Genomic DNA, 17343 nt, shown 5'->3' on the forward strand with positions numbered 1-17343 from the left:
GTTCTAGGGCCTGGTATAGTATTTGCATTTCTGCTTTTTCATATGGTTACTGTTATTTGAGTCCTGAGAGTGTTGGATTCATGGACCCTTGGGCCAGCTAGTGGCTCACCAGTGGGTGTTGAAGCCAGGAGGCAGCACAGACAGGAGACCCAAGGTCCCTCCAGGAGGTGCTCATGAGGACCTGAGCTGCTTGGGGAAGGGAGTCAGAAGCCAGGACGGGAGTCAGAAGCCAGGAATTAGCAACTCTTACCAGAGTGAACCTCAGAACATGGAACATTAGGAAACCACAAAGACTCAGGAAGCAAGACATGGCACTCCAACAAAGGCCCTAACAGCATGCTAGAAGAAGAGACTTCCAGGAGCAAGTAACTCCAAAGCAAGGCAGAAGTGTTGGAGAAGCCCTTTTATAGGGCTGAGACAGGAAACAGTCATCAGGTGGGGCCCAGGGCATATCCGGCGGTGGGCCCTTTAAATCTTGTGAAGAGACGCAGCCCGTGCGTTAGGAACAGGAAGTTGTGCAGGACCATGGCCAGTGGCCATGCTGCTGCTAACCCCCAAGGGCAGGGCGGGGCCAGGAACAGGCCCAGGAACAGGCCCAGCATTGTTGGCAGCTCTCAAGCCGCAGAGGGAAGACTGAGGAGCGGCTCCAGCCACAAGAAAGACCGGGGACTGCGGCCTCCAGGCCATGGGGCAGGCAGAGAGAAGGTAAGAGTCTCTGCCCAGAGGGCAGAATCACAACAGAGAGTTAGTGCTGTGAGTGTATGGTATGGGAAGGTTCTAGATGTCTCTTTTTTTTTTTTTGCAGGAGTTTGTGTTACTTCACAAAATGTTTAGCAATGGAGGGATATGTTTTGTTGAGGTGACACCAGAATTTGAATATTTTTTTTAATGTTGGTTATAATGTGAATTGTCCTAGCTCTGCTCTGCACCTGTTCTGATGATTAATGATATTTTATTGTAGTTTTATGATGATTTCTGGCTTTCTGCAAAGAGAATTCATGAAAGAATACATTGATTTTTGTTTTATTACATGATTGTTTGGATCTGTTTGTTTGTTTTCTTTGCTTTTTACATGATATACTTGTGCATTTATAAACTACAATAAGTATAAAATAAATTAATACAGATTAATAAGGAATTTTTAATGCTGGTAAGTGCTTGAAACAATTGAGGTAAAATGTTTTAAAGTTTCACACATGATGCATAATGGCTGTTGCAAACTACTTAGAAAGCCATTGCAGGCTGCAGTATATGGCATTATTTATCAATAAGAATACAACTAGTAGGTCTCAGACCTGCATGCCTACAGCCCAGCCATGTTAAACTTGTGCCCATCCAACAAAGTCAGTTCTGTCTACGACCCTTGCCTTGCTGGTTCTTGCCCGTGCCTTGCCTGTCGCCAGTTCCAGCCTTGTCTTGTTCCTGCTGTGCCTTTTTTCCCCAGGCTGGTTTTAAGGTTTAGTTTATTTATTCGGCACATGGTGTGATAAAGTCATAGACATTCCGAGGAGAGCGATTCTTTAAGGAACAATACAAGCGAATCTAATAAGGGGCAGTGGCTTTTTCTCTTCCTTCTCTGCTGCCCTGGCTAGGGCCGAGGCATTAAACTTTTAAGCTGCTGCTGTTCCCGCTGTCTTACACCCTCGGCTTTTTGCCTTAGGCACAGAGTCGGGGACTCCTTCCTTTCTCGTAAGAGCAGGCGTAGGTTTACTCAATCTGGGGAAACTTCTGTAAAGATGCAGGCAGGGGGTTTCAGGGGAGTCCCTGTAACGGGCGCATGAGTTCAACCCATGCTTTTGGAGATTAAAATCCCTCGCCCCCCAAGTGTCTTTATTTTTATGTTGGGTTTGCAACAAAAGAGCTTTGAGATGAGACAGGAGGACCTAAATATGTAAACCCTGGGTGAGAGAGGAGAGGAATCAAACCTTTTTTTTGATGGAAAGAAAGCTGCAGAGGGGGTTGAGTAAGGAGTAAAGTTAGGAGAGCGGTGGATCACGGCAGTGAGGACAAAGACGGTAAAGAAATTCAAAAGGGCACGGGAGATAAACACAGAGGATCCCAGTGGCTGAAGGATGAAGAGGAAGAACAAGGGGTATCCCACGATGAATGGGGAAACCCGTGCGGAGCAGCAGCTATCCTAGGAATTAAATCATTTGAAAAAGGCCTGCTGAGCAGACGGACCACTCGGGTCTTTTTCCACTGCCATCTGCCCTGTTACTGTATCTCCCTTCTCATCAGGTCTGCCCCCTTCCCTTCTAGTCTTCTTCCCTCACTCCGTACCCTTTCTATTTCTTCCGTCTCCTAGGTCTGTCTCTTTTTTTCCCCCCATCAACTCCCTCCCCTTTTTCTTTCTTCTCTGTCTCTCCCCCCCCCCCCCCCCTCCTTCTCCTTCCTCTTTATCCCAGAGCTAATTTTATGGCTCCCATAGGCAGAAGACTGGGGAGGGGGTGGGGGTTGATTTTCCCGCGGAAATCACAGAGCAACAGGGAGAGTCCCAGTGTTTGGGCTCCTTCCGAATTTGGGGTGCTAGGTATGCACCTGTGTTGCTTATACCTAACTCCAGCCCTGCCCTATCTCAGCAAAGCTCCTCTCTCTCTCTATCCCTCCGCTTTCTGTCTTTCCTCTTTTCTCCCCTTCCCTCTTTCTCTGTCTTTATCTTTCTATCCCTTTTTCATTGTCTTTCCTTCTCTCCCCCTCTTTTATTCTCCCATGTGTTCTGGGTTCTGGCCGCACACACACACACACACAGAATATACCGAGGGGCTTGCCTGTCCTCCCACAGGTCTTCCGAGGGACTGATTCTCAGGAAAGAGGGAGAGATACCTTGGGGCTTCTCGGCTACACCAACAAACATGCACACATAGACTGAGTCAGTGCACCAGGATCCAGGGATTAGATGGAAAGTTTGTTTCAGCACTTACTAAGCAAAGGGATAATAACACAAAAATCGCAAACAGCAAGAATAATAATGATTAGAAAGGTATTGAAAGATATATTTAAAGAGAGCAAATCTTACGTTCCTAATGACAGATGAAATTGTGCAGCTCCTGAAGTCTGAAATAAGTGACAGGCGACGCGAGCCATTCTCACATCCCAGCTTACTTTATCCTAACTTGCAAAAAGCAGGAACGGAGTCCCCCTCCCTCCCTCCCTCCTGTTTTTATCACCCTTCAGTACATCTGCTTGGTACTGTCTGGTGTTTACTGCCGTCGTCCCCCTGTTACTCCCAGGTTCCTGGTCTGACCTTGGCCTAACAGTTCTCATGGTTTCAGCACATAAGCATTTTTAGTGTCTGCACAGCCTTTGGGAAAAATAATAACTTTTAATTCCCTGAGACATCAGGAAATGACTCTCTAAAAATAACAGCATTTCTAGCAGGTGTCATAGTCATCTGCCTTCTCTGCGGCCTCTCTTTCACTTGAGTTCTTTCGCTAACTGAGGTTGGCTAATTGTGGCCAGCAGTTAGACAAACCCCCAACACTATGTCTCACTGATCTCTCTCTCTATATCTGTTTCTCCCTCTGTTTCTGTCTGTTCCTCTTTTTGCCTGTCTCTTCTCTATCTCTCTATGCTTTTTCTCTGTCTGCATCTTCCACTCCTCACTCCTCTCTGTCACTTTGTCTTTTAAAAAATTAACTTATGTTTTATATATATATATATATATATATATATATATATATATATATATATATATATGTATCTGGAAATATGTAACCCCCAGGTTGGTAGTCCCAGATCTAAGGTCCCAGCCAAAAGTGGCCCTGACATGGTTCTTACTTGCTGTTCTGTTGTGCTGCAGTGGTGAAGATGGTGATAAAACCTTTGCGATGCGACACCTGATGGTGCCTCTCATCCCAGATCAGTTTTTCTGGGCGTCGAAACGCACTTGCTTCTTCAGCGGTCCCGCAACAGGGATTGCAAAAAAAGTCTTAATCACTTCAGTGAGCCTGTAATAGGAATCGTGGTTGAATGGTCATGGTCCAGTTTTAAATCTAAAGTCATTTTCTCACTTGAACCACTCTCAATGCAGTTAAAGGCACTCAAATCTTCCTCCACTCTGACTACCCCTTTATCTTGGTGCTTTTCACACATTTAGCCAGTGACGTCATCAGCATGGCAAATGCAATGATGCTGCATTCCACGTTGTAGCTCGGGATTAGTCAATTATTGCAAACATGCTCTACAAATGTTAACACATTTGCAGTTCAATGGTTCTTTGCATGCTTTTGATAGCATCATGGCCCTATAGTGAGAATGGCAGCCATCTTGAATTAATATGGCAGTTCACTAAAACACAGTGGTTTTGACTCAAAGCACCGCAAAACAGTTCAGAAACAGTAAAAAATGAAATTTCTTCCCAAAAGTCACCTGGGTCAATGCACAACAGGGTCCTTAGTCGGGTGCCGGAAAATATTTAATCCCTAGGCTGGTGGTCCCAGATAGAAGGTCCCAGAGACCATATCTCACACACGGGTTTTACTCTACAGTCTCCCATAATGTTGTAAGATCTGAGTGGTCAGGATTCTCTGAGCAGGGCGGAAAAAAAGTATTCTAGGCCCTGCGCGTTGATTGCATGTATTTATTTCCCAGAATAAAATTCTTTATACAGCAGTGATAAACACTATTGTCACTGTACAACAAAAACACACCGGAAACTGAACTGGTGTCTAACAATACTTTTACTGAACTGATGTGCAATGATGAAATGATCTTTACAACTCTATCTTAAGATATAGATGTTACAGTCAGGTTTCTTAATAAATTTGTGACTTCAATAGATATTTCATTTATTAATAGTCATAAAAGCCAATTATCCAAATTCTTGAAATGTATCTTTTCTCTCCTTTCCCATGGTAAGGGGCAGTTGTAAGCTTCTCTCCCATGAAGTGGATAATTTAAGTGTGCAGTCAGCCCATAGGTATCTATCTCCTACCTCTCCGGTAGTTTTCTTTCACCTCTCTCTTTTATCTCATCATATCAAAATGATACTGGTTGTACGCCTCTTCTCCCAAGATCTTCAGCAGATGTAAGTGAGCCCTTTTAGGAGTTCACTCAACTCCTTTCTCCGCTGTCTCCTCTCCTGTGGATGGCTGTAAATCATCATCCCTCCTCTGGATCCAGACGATCCCAGGTTCCTTCTCAGCGAAGAGATCTCTCCCTTTTGTATGTAAAAACAAAAGGCTGAACCCCTAGTTCAAGGGAATCCAGAAAAAAACAACATAGAAGTTCTTTTACAGAAAAGAGGGGAAAAAATACACGAGTCCAGGAGGGTGGAAAAAAACTCCCAGCTTAGGGGAAAAAAAGCGTTATTAAAAATGGTTCTTCAAAATAAAGGATGGCTCTCTGACTCCAAGTCCATCCCAGGCTTCACTTTTGAAAACCCCAGAGGCCTTTCCCCTCAGCATAACCAAAACAAGGGACAGCTGGCAGTATGCTGCCCCTACTAGGGGAACTAAAACCTTCCAGGCAGTAAAATGGTGATCAGAGGGTTACATATCAGAGGAAGCCATCAATTGCTTTCTCCCACATGGGGGAGCTACCCCCACTATCACTATGCTTCCTCCTCAAACAAGATTGGTTTAATCCTAAACTGGGAGAAATGAAAGGGCTCTCTCTTTCTCTTTGTATATGTTATGTTTATATGCATATGTACATTTGCCTGCGTTTTGATGAAGATTTTCTCTTTAGTTGTCTGTGCTGTATTCCAGCTTGCCTGCATGGAATTCTGATGATTATCAGCACTGCAGCACCCCCCATTTTACTTACATCTGTAACCATGGAAGCAGCTAAGCAAGAAGAATTTTCAAAATACTTCACACACCCATATCTCCTCATGAATAACATACAATCTACAATAACTAAATTAAACCAGAATGAAATACAGATTAGACTGGCCCCTGAATGTTTCAGAGAGAAAATATTGCTAAATGTTTCTGCTTTCATTAAACATACCTAGTGCCGAACAGAATTGTATTTGATTTACTGTACATTACAAATCCATAAAAGCAATGACCCAATGGAAGGACTATAATAGAGATTTACTCCAGTCTCCATTTATTTAATTCTTTTCTATACCGGTATTAGTGGTTGCATCATACCGGTTTACATCCAAACTGAAGGTAGAAAGTACATCAAACAGGGAAAGGGGATGGGACTGAAGTCTCCATGTGTTGCTACATGATCAGCTAAGAGCATGCTAGTGCTGGGTCTCGCTTGTGTGTTTGCAAGCTAGAAAATCAGTGAGGCGTACTCTTCTGATTGGTTGCTGACTCGATCATTGCCTAGTAGAATTGTGAGCTTCTCATTGGTTAATGATTCATTATCCAGAGGCATCCTAGGCCTTTCCTCCATGGTTACTGGCTGGATTATAGTCATTCAGGAGTCTGACGTTTTAGTGGGCTGGCATCTTGCATGCTCTCCAGAACCCAGTCCTCACTGGAGAGCTTCCAGTAGTTTTTCAGGATCAGCCCAAGGAAAAAGGTGACGTCACTTAGGTTTCGGCCTATGCAGACGGGACTGAAGTTCCTGCATCATCTTAGGGTGAGCCATCCCAAACCTGAAAGATAGCAGTAAAATAATAGTGTTAAGGGATTTTCTGTCATCAGGGATATGAGGTAGTTCCTCCTGCTAAATGATCCCCATATCATGGTATCTGCTACCAGATAATATCGAGTCACTGATAAAATTCCAGGACTGACGCACTGGTTCAGGATGTAGCATTGTGTGCAGCAGTGCAAGGGACCTGGGTTCAGATTGCAACCCCTTACAGCCAGTTGGATCTTGGTTGCACTGTAGAAGTTGCGCTCACAAGTCTAAGCAGGGAGGGTAGAGGTTGCAGCTGCCAATGTCTAGCACTGAAGGTACAGCTTGGAGGAGGAACCCCTCCAATTCTTAGGCCAGCGAGGGTCTTGAACAGCAATCCCAGCTGATCCTTGGTCTTCTCTTTCCTCAAAGTCCAACACCCCCCCCCCCCAAACACACACACACACCACCACCATCCATAGCTTCCATACATGCCCACAAACACAGAGCCTCCTTCTCACACCACAGACAAACAACCCCATCTCCTGCTCACACACATATACATGCAGCCAGTTTCTCTCTTTCAGTCAGACCATCTCTTCTTTGTCTTCCCTGTCTTCTTTCTCCATCTCCCCTCCTCACATCATGACAGCCAGGGTCACATCAAGAGTGCACATTCTCACAGAGTCCCCTCTGCCTTGTGTGCGCCCTCTCTAAATAGGAATAATTGCTGATGAGAGGATGAGCACCCGCTGCTGCCTTTAATATGGATCAGCCCACTACTGCTGTCTCCTGGCTCTGACTGGCAGGGTCACAGACAGAAATTGTGGGGGTCCAGTAAATGTCAGTTTTCTGATTCCCATTCAATCCTGGGTCCTCCCCAGTCATCCTGTTCCCAACCCAAATCCCCTCTGCCCCCACCACCCCACACCATTCTGGATCCTCTCCCTCTTCCTACCTACACAACTCTCCCCTGATCTATTCCTGAGCCCCTGTCATCCACCCCCCACTCAGTTCCCTGACCAGTGCCCCCCCTACCAATCCTCCGTCCATCTTCCAGCCCCTTCCCTGATTGGCTCACCAGATAGCTGTACAGTGCTTCCTCTTCATGCTCTTTGCTCCCCAAACATTGACTTCCTTCAAGCTCCCACCTGCTTATTATCTGGCGTAAGTGATGTTAAACATGTTTATTTATTGTGTACTATCTTCTGGGTTGGAAGTCTTGGTGAACAGGGAAGCATTCAAGCTGAAGAACCAGGAGGATTTCGATGACCCAGAGAAGGACTGGGCAAACTAGTGGACTAATTGCTAAACTGGTTAATTTAATTTACGCACGCATGTTTTAAAGTTGGCCAACTTACTAACATGAGCCCCGATTTTTGCGTGTAAATCCCACTTTACTTTCAGGCATAAAATATACACCCGTATATTTTTAAAATAGGTGGGGAAAAGTACACAATGCATTGATATACATGGTTTTAATGCATTGCATGCATTTGCGCATAAACCTACATGCTCGTATATGTTGCGGGGTAGAGATACACGTTTTTAATAAAATGCATATATATCTTATGTGCAGGTTATAAAATACTTGAACATATTTGCTCGCAGCCATATACTTACGTATATGCCGCCGCACACATTTGTTTGAAAGTTATCCTCCCTGGTTCTAAGTCTTGCAGGGCAGAAAATATCTATTCAACCTGACTTGAGCGTGGGCTTGGCAAGGCAAGTAATCAGATCTAAAATCCAAAAGCAAGCCACAGGAGCCAATCGCAGATCTGGTGGTAGCAATAGTATGTTTCAAGTAAGCCCAGGGTTTAAGCCGGCACATGCTCACGGACCCTACTATGGCCCCATCTAAAGGGCAGTGGAATGGCTTGTTGATTTGGAGGGAACCAAGCCAACCAAGCTCTGCCGCCTCCCCACTCCCTCCCTTCTGTTCCCCGTCCCCCATCAGTCTCTCTCTTTTTCTTTCCCCCCACCCCCTTATTCTTCTCCTGTCCTCACTGTCTCTCCCCCTCCCCTCTCTCTTTCTTCCCCTGCTCCACTCCCCTTTTTCTCTCTTTCTTTCTCCCCCCTCCACTCACTCTTCCCCTCCCATGCTGATCAGTGGCGGGAGGAGGAAAGCACTGGTGCCTCAGGCCTCAGTTTTCTTCTCCTCTGCCGTCCAGCCTGACTGCTGCTTTGAACCACGCAGCTATACAGAGTCCCCTGCGGTTTAAAACAGCCATTGGGCCCACATCTGCAGAGGTTGAGAACATAGCCCAATGCATCACTGCTCTTATCCTCCTGCCACCGAATGGCTGCTGCCTGCCCAACCTTGCCCTGGATCTCTCAGAGAGATCAAGGGTCTGGCACTTGATATTAATTTATTCACTCCTTCACCAGCTGCTGATAGGTTCTTTCACTTTCAGCAGTCAGTGAAAGGACAAATCCCCTTTCATAAGATTGGCCTTTAAGAATTCTGAAAGGGGATTGGTCCTTTCACTAACATGTCACAGTGAAGGGACCAATCACCTGCTAGAAAGCGAGAGAACAGGCCATCTGGAGGAGTCTTCTCCAGCCAGGGTTCCCAGTGAAGTGAGGGAGTCTTCAGAGTTAGTTTTATTAAAGGAGGGAGGACCCCTGATCCCAGATTCTGCATCGAGAGGGAGAGGAAACCTGCTGGCTCGGACATGCTACTGGATCAGATCCAGATCCAGACCTTCAAGGTGCCCAGTGGGGGAGGGTTTCTGCTTTGGGAGGGAGGGAGAGGAAGCTTTCTGGCTTGGCCATGGTACCTGGGAGGCCGGGAACGTGTTTTTTGGGGTAGGGTGTGTGCATGGATTGGCATGCAAATTGGCCAGGCTCAAATAAAGACTTTTCTTCCATTTTAGCATGCTTTTTTTGTGCTTGGTCTATTTGCATATCATTACCTTCCTGAATCCTGCGGAGACCCAAGTATTTGATGCACGCGGTAAATAAAACCTGTGCTAAAATCTATCTCCAATTTTAGCACAGGTTTTATTACATCGGCCCCAGAGAATGTAAGGTGTACCACCTCACCCCAGGTCAACCAAACAGGATGATCTAATCCTAGTTTTGTCCATTGCATACATGGATTTGTAGTGGTAATTTTGTTAGGGAAATCAATAGCACAATCAGAACTGCAAATCCATGCATGCAATGGGGCAAAATTAGACCTCAACTGGACTAATTGGTTAATCTGGGGTGAGATAGCAACCCTACTGATTGCAAGAAATGAACCAGCATGGATACTTCAGCATATGCTAGTTCAGGACCTTTGCTCTCACTGGTTGTTGCCATCAGCTCTGTCAGGCTCAGCAGCTTCACTTTGCTTCGGGATCCATGACATCCACATGTGTTAGAGAGCGTGGCAAGGGACTCCAGACATTCCAACACATTTCTTTTTGTTAAAAAGTGGGTAGGCATAGCCGTCCACTTTTAAAAGGAGAAGGGGAGACATGGTCCCCATCCCCATCCTAGTTCCTATGCGTCTGCCTTAGCTCTTCTGTTATGTGAGCAGTTGCGGGGAAGCGGGCTTTCTCTCTACTCCCTCCTCTCCTCTTCCCCCCCCCCCAAGTTGTTTCTTCCATAGCGTCACCACTTTCCGCTGCTGCAAGCCCACCCGCAGGCATAGGAGCCAGATCTGCCTGTGGGTGCAGTGGGTGCAGTGGGTGCTTTGTCATGCCCAGTACCAAGCAACCTCTTTCACTGTGAACAGGGAAGAGTAATCTGAGTTGAGTTTAGCAACACCAATCATTTTTAAATGTTGTCTTCTATCCCCACAGGGTTCCAAGTTCACGGTCTCTTCCTCATTCCCTTTTCAGCTTCCATCTCTTTTCCCTTCATTACCATCTTTATGACGTCTTTCAGCTCTAAGAACATAAGAACATGCCATACTGGGTCAGACCAAGGGTCCATCAAGCCCAGCATCCTGTTTCCAACAGTGGCCAATCCAGGCCATATTAACCTGGCAAGTACCCAAAAACTAAGTCAACTTAATTAATAGCAGGTAATGGACTTCTCTTCCAAGAACTTATCCAATCCTTTTTTAAACACAGCTATACTCTGCACTAACCACATCCTCTGGCAACAAATTCCAGAGTTTAATTATGCGTTGAGTGAAAAAGAACTTTCTCTGATTAGTTTTAAATGTGCCACATGCTAACTTCATGGAGTGCCCCCTAGCCTTTCTATTATCTGAAAGAGTAAAAAACCAATTCACATCTACCCGTTCTAGACCACTCATGATTTTAAACACCTCTATCATATCCCTCCTCAGCTGTCCCTTCTCCAAGCTGAAAAGTCCTAACCTCTTTAGTCTTTCCTCATAGGGGAGCTGTTCCATTCCCCTTATCATTTTGGTAGCCCTTCTCTGTACCTTCTCCATCGCAATTATATCTTTTTTGAGATGCGGCGACCAGAATTGTACACAGTATTCAAGGTGCGGTCTCACCATGGAGCGATACAGAGGCATTATGACATTTTCCGTTTTATTCACCATTCCCTTTCTAATAATTCCCAACATTCTGTTTGCTTTTTTGACTGCTGCAGCACACTGAACCGAAGATTTCGATGTGTTATCCAATATGACGCCTAGATCTCTTTCTTGGGTAGTAGCACCTAATATGGAACCTAACATTGTGTAACTATAGCATGGGTTATTTTTCCCTATATGCATTCACCTTGCACTTGTCCACATTAAATTTCACCTGCCATTTTGATGCCCAATTTTCCAGCCTCACAAGGTCTTCCTGCAATTTATCACAATCTGCTTGTGATTTAACTACTCTGAACAATTTTGTATCATCTGCAAATTTGATTACCTCACTTGTTGTATTTCTTTCCAGATCATTTATAAATATATTGAAATACACTACATCGTTTTGCCTTCTTTCCACCTTTCTTAATGTGTGGAATACATCTGGATTGTGCTTCTCACCTATTCTACCCCTGCAATCTATTTTCCCTTGCAAGAGGCGTGGTCATTGTTAAAAAATACCATCCTAGTAGCACAGTCCAAATGTATTCCACACATTAAGAAAGGTGGAAAGAAGGCAAAACGATTACCGGCATGGTTAAAAGGGGAGGTGAAAGAAGCTGTTTTAGCCAAAAGATCTTCATTCAAAAATTGGAAGAAGGATCCAACAGAAGAAAATAGGATAATGTATAAGTGTTGGAAAGTTAAATGTAAGACATTGATAAGACAGGCTAAGAGAGAATTTGAAAAGAAGTTGGCCGTAGAGGCAAAAACTCACAGTAAAAACTTTTTAAAATATATCCAAAGCAGAAAGCCTGTGAGGGAGTCAGTCGGACCGTTAGATGATCAAGGGGTTAAAGGAGCACTTAGAAAAGATAAGGCCATCGCGGAAAGATTAAGGGGCAGATTTTAAGAGCCCTGCTCGTGTAAATCCGCCTGGATTTACGCGAGCAGGGCCTTGCGTGCCGGTGCGCCTATGTTCCATAGGCCTACCGGCGCGTGCAAAGCCCAGGGACTCGCGTAAGTCCCGGGGTTTTTCGAGGGGGGCGTGTCGGGGGCGTGTCAGGGGCGGAGCCGATCGTCGCGGCGTTTTCGGGGCGGGACGCGGCGTTTCGGGGGCGGGCCTGGGGGCGTGGTTTCGGCCCGGGGCGGTCCGGGGGCATGGCTGCGCCCTCCGGAACCACCCCCAGGTTGCGTCTCGGCACGCTAGCGGCCCGCTGGCGCGCGGAGATTTACTTCTCCCTCCGGGAGGCGTAAATCCCCCGACAAAGGTAGGGGGGGTCTAGATAGGGCTGGGGGGGTGGGTTAGATAGAGGAAGGGAGGGGAAGGTGAGGGGAGGGCGAAAGCAAGTTCCATCCGAGGCAGGCTGCGCGGCTTGGCGTGCGCCGGCTACACGAAATCGGCAGCCTTGCGCGCGCCGATCCAGGATTTTAGCGGATACGCGCAGCTACAGGAACATCGGTATAGAAAAATAAAAAATAAATAAATAAATAAAAGACAGGAAACAGAGAGTAGGATTTTTTTTTTTAATTTTTTATTTATCAACTTTTAAACCAAATATACAAACATAATATTTGTATCGGAAATACAGAGACAATATAAACGAAATATTGGGCTATTTATTTTTTATTTATTTTATTTAAAACTTTTCTATACCGTCGTTTAGTAGAGCACCATCACAACGGTTTACAGTTAGGCACAAATATGTGGTTTCTCAATTATCATAGGGTGCCATTATTATATGGTTACATAGTTCAATAATATACTCTAAATGGGGAATGGGTGTGGTTACCATTTACGATTAACTATCTTTCTAATTTAATACTTAATTGTGAGAAAATAATAAAAAAATAAGCAATTCTGCTTTTTCTTGGTGACTTCCTCCTTTGTGTATGTGTTGTTATTCTGCTACCTCACTGTGAAATGCTTTTTTGAAGAGCCATGTTTTTAAGCCTTTTTTGAAGAGTTTTAAGAATTTTCGTCATTAATTAGCTTATGAACTGTGCATAGTGTTTTAAAATGAACTCTCTGTTCTATTGGGAGCCAGTGTAAATCTGCAAGCTATCCTGCCCTTATCAAAAGAACAAAATCCAAATAATTCCTATTACAAGTACAGTTCTCTTATTACATAGGAAACTTGGGGAGAAAAGAAACTATACGAGGAGTAAATAATGGAAACAATTACAAATTTTTCAGCCCTGTCACCACCAATTTTTCATATAGACCTCTTTATACCTCTTCGGGAGGTCTCCTGCCAGATAAGAAATCCTTCAGTTGATCTGGTAAAAAGAAGACATACGTATTTCTGGCCAGTTGTACTATGCATTTACAGGGGTAGCGTAATTTAAAACTACCCCCTGCTGCTATGGTCTCAGATCTCATAAGTAGAAATTCTTTTCTACGCTGCTGCGTAGACTTAGCTAGATCGGGGTATACCCGAACAAGCCCACCACAGAAAGGACATTCATATTTTTAAAATAATTCTTCATAATTAAATAGACAGCTATTTCATCAAAGAAAGACACAAAGAGCACAGCACGATCAATAATTTCAACATTAGAATTTTCTAAGTAATCAGTCAGATTATGAAAATCTGAGACTTGAGAGGAAAATGCAATCAGTGTGCTACTTTTTTTAGGCAGGAAAAAAAGTTTTTTAATAGCTGGTATCTCATTCCGAGGAATCTTTAAAACCTCCAATGCAAATTTTTTAAAGGATAACAAGGGTATTACCCCAGATATTATAGGAAAATTCAAAGTCTTAGATTTAAGTGTCTCATATGATTTTCGATCGATTCTAATCTTCTTAATGATGAAATTCTTTCTAAGACCATTGTGGCATTAGTGCTTTGAAGATTTTTTATATCATCGTTAATTTTCTTTATAGAATTATCTTGCTCCAAAAACTTTTGATTCGTGTCCTGTTCGAGCACCCCAACCTTAGCTGCTATCTCGTCCAACTTCAGGGTTTGATTATCTAGTTTGGAAGACATTCTCACCATGAGTTCCCAGATATTATCCAGGGTTATAACCGCCGGTTTGGTCAATTGCTGGGAGAGAGTTCTTACCCCGAGTTCGACGAGTCCACTCGTCTCTCCCGTTGTTCTGGGACCATCCGCTGCCGACTCCACTCCTCTCCTCGGCTCCTCAGACCCTCGGGGTTCCAGGACATATCCTGCCTCTCCGATCGGCGTCTGGGCCACCCAGCGAAGTATGCCCGATGTCATCAGTATGCGACTCAGCTCCTCGATCGACAGAAGGGAGCAAAGCTCTGACCGGCGTCCTGAGGTCAGGAGGGCTCAGAGAAAGTTCCCCAGGTGAGTAAGGCTCTCCTCTCGCCTGCTCTCCAACGGGGACTGCCGCCCTCAGTTGCGGTGGTTGGAGGGAGTATTCGGATATTAAACACTGACTGGCAGCAATGTCTGGGTCGGGTGGAAAGACCCGGACTTTGCCTTTCCTCTTATGAGGCATTATAGTACAAAAATAGCGCTGTTTAGCTTAAAGATGAAGCGTAGGGCTGGAGCGATATGAAGTTGCTCCCTCTCAGGGTGCCATCTTGTTTTCTCCCCCCCGAACGGGTTTTATAAGCCTCCCATGGACGTGTAGATGATGTATATTTGGATTTTCAGAAGGCGTTTGACAAAGTTCCTCATGAGAGGCTTCTAGGAAAAGTAAAAAGTCATGGGATAGGTGGCGATATCCTTTCGTGGATTACAAACTGGCTAAAAGACAGGAAACAGAGAGTAGGATTAAATGGACAATTTTCTCAGTGGAAGGGAGTGGACAGTGGAGTGCCTCAGGGATCTGTATTGGGACCCTTACTTTTCAATATATGTATAAATGATCTGGAAAGAAATATGATGAGTGAGGTAATCAAATTTGCAGATGATACAAAATTGTTCAGAGTAGTTAAATCACGTTATCGCTGGGGTTAGTGGACCCTTGGGCTGGCCGTGTGGATGAAGAGTAGATGAGAAGAGAACTCCACAGAGATGAGATGGCCGGGAGGCGGCACGGAGCCGGGAGAGCAGACAGGCGCTTCGCCACTGGAAGCCTGCGATCCCCCCGGGAGGAGCCCGTGAGGATCCGGGCCGCTGGGACTTAGGAGCGGTCTCCCGGAACAGAAGCCCAGCAGAGGGGAGAACCGTCCAAGGATCAGGGCTGGTGGCAGGCAAGGAAAACAACAGACGTACCAGAATCAAAAACCTGGAGGTCAGTCCAAAGGTCAAGGTAAAGTTGAGACAGAAGCGGAGGTTGGAACAGGCGAGGAAGCTGGAGCAGGAGCGGAAGCTCATGATAGACAGCTCAGGCCCTCGAGGAGCGAGTACCTGGATACTGGATAGGCAGCTGGAAAGAAGTATAGGGCCCCCGAGGAGCGGGTACCCAAGTTAGTAGAACCCCGGAGGGTGTAGAGAGCTTCCAGCAGCAGCAAGAAGCGGCAGAGCAGCTTAGACCGGACGAATCCAATCCTTGCCAACTCAAAGTCAGTCAGCAAATGGGCAGCCTAAATACCCAGATGTTGTGATGTCACTCGAGGGGGATGCACCCGTGGTTGGCGCCAACGTTGGAATATAGACGTGGGTAGCATGCGCGTGCGCACCCTAGAAGGCCCTCAGGTGAATCATGGCGGAATGCCTTGCCATAGCCGTTCCAGGGACGCCGGGAGTGCAGCAAGCAGACGCGGCGGTCACCATTTTCCCAAGGCTGGTGGAGAAAGCGAGAATTGAGGTGAGGCATGTGGGACGAAGCCTTCTGAGTCCAACGGACGCAACAGACACTCTGGTGTTATCTTCCGTTTTGGGTCAAGGATTTTTGTTAAGCAGAAGAACAGGGAGGAAGATTTTGCTGCCCATCTTCCTGGCCTACAATGGAACATCAAGAGCTGTATAATCAGGGATCACACAGAGTGAGAGATGGAAAAAGAGAACTGGAAACATTAACTAACTGTGAGTAGGAACTACCCGAGATCACTGAGGACACCCAACTGCAGTCTTCAGTCCCTGGGGAGAGAGGGAAATTTGGACTCTCTGTGCAGAGACTGTTACCTGTTTTTTGCCGGTTTTGGAAGTGTTTTTCCTGCCCACATAAAATGATACCCTGTCCACCTGGGAACCTCATTTTATTCAATCCCTGGAGGGTGAGTGCTTCCCTGGTACTGAAAGACCCATGCACAGTTAGAGGAGAGACTGTAACAGGGAAAGAGATCATCTGTGGTGCTGAGGACTGTGTTAGTCGTGCCATTTCTTAATCTGATTACCCATCAATAAAGTATTTATTTCTGGACACTAAACCAAAAGCCTCCAGTGTTGCTGTTGGCTCCACAGTTCACACAATGGAACAAAGAAGTGTACCTCTCCCAGGGAAGGAAATCTAAAGGTGCCCCGTCACTCCAGCCCCTGAAAGAGAAATCTTTCCCCCCAGCAGCAAAGGACTCAGGCCCTGGGAAAAGAGGAAGCCTGGGTGATCCAGCCCCGAAGGAGCAGAAATTCTTTTATGGCCCCCATCGGTGCATAGCCTTCACCCAGAGATGGGGATACATTGGAAATTTTGGTTTCAAAAGCACTCGCAAAATCATCAGCAGTTAATTTACATAAAGAAGGATTCAAAGTAGAATACAGGCCCGAGATGCAAGCACCAAGTCTATAAAGTTGTAAGGGCCTCTTTTCTGCTTTTCTTAAAATACTGGTATAATGTTCCTCCTTTGCTCATCTGACGGCTGATAAATCTTTATATTAGTTTTGAGCTTGAGTTCACCCTCAGGTAACCTATGCTTAAGCCACTTCCTTTCTGAGTGTCAAAGATTTTCAAGCCAGAATGATACCACGTAATGGAGGCACCGGGTCTACGTGTGCAAAATGACCTGGTGCAGCTGTATCCAGTGCATCCCTAAGCCTACTGTTCTTCTAAAGCAAGGGCGGAAAAATTGGTTGGGAAAATAATAGCCTGATCTGATCCATCAAGATCAAGATTTTTAGTCTGTCGAACTGGAAACTTCCTTCTTTTTCTGTCCCCTTCTTCTGCTCTATTCTTTTTTCTCCTTTTCCTTGTCTCTTCCTCCTTTTCTTCCTCCTCCTTTATCTCCTGCACGCTCTCCTCCATTCCTGATTCCCTTCCTCTTATCTTATCACCTCGGATTAGATCCTCCTCCTTCCCAATTCAGGATTCTCTCCATCTCCTGCCATCTCTGCCCCTTTCTCATCTTTCTCTCCCTGCTCCTTGCTCTCTTCTTTCCTTTATTCAACCTTCTGTTCCTTGCTATCCCATTCTCCCTCCCCCCCTCTTGCGCTCTCCTTTTGCTCCCTCCTCTCAATCTTCCTTTCCCCCTCCATACTCTT

General features: G+C 45.5%; 1 protein-coding gene across 1 annotated transcript in view; it reads right to left on the minus strand.

Annotated features, from left to right (window-relative positions):
- Nucleotides 1–4565: 4565 nt before the first annotated feature.
- LOC115094232 (trichohyalin-like) overlaps nucleotides 4566–17343 on the minus strand; it is a 40244-nt gene continuing 27466 nt past the window's right edge. The window contains exon 7 of the mRNA XM_029607065.1: nucleotides 4566–6556. Coding sequence (XP_029462925.1) covers nucleotides 6487–6556 — 70 coding nt within the window. The 3' untranslated portion in view covers nucleotides 4566–6486. The remainder of the gene's footprint in view (nucleotides 6557–17343) is intronic.

This window comes from Rhinatrema bivittatum, chromosome 6 (genome assembly GCF_901001135.1).
Source record: "Rhinatrema bivittatum chromosome 6, aRhiBiv1.1, whole genome shotgun sequence".
Classification (NCBI taxonomy): Eukaryota; Metazoa; Chordata; class Amphibia; order Gymnophiona; family Rhinatrematidae; genus Rhinatrema; species Rhinatrema bivittatum.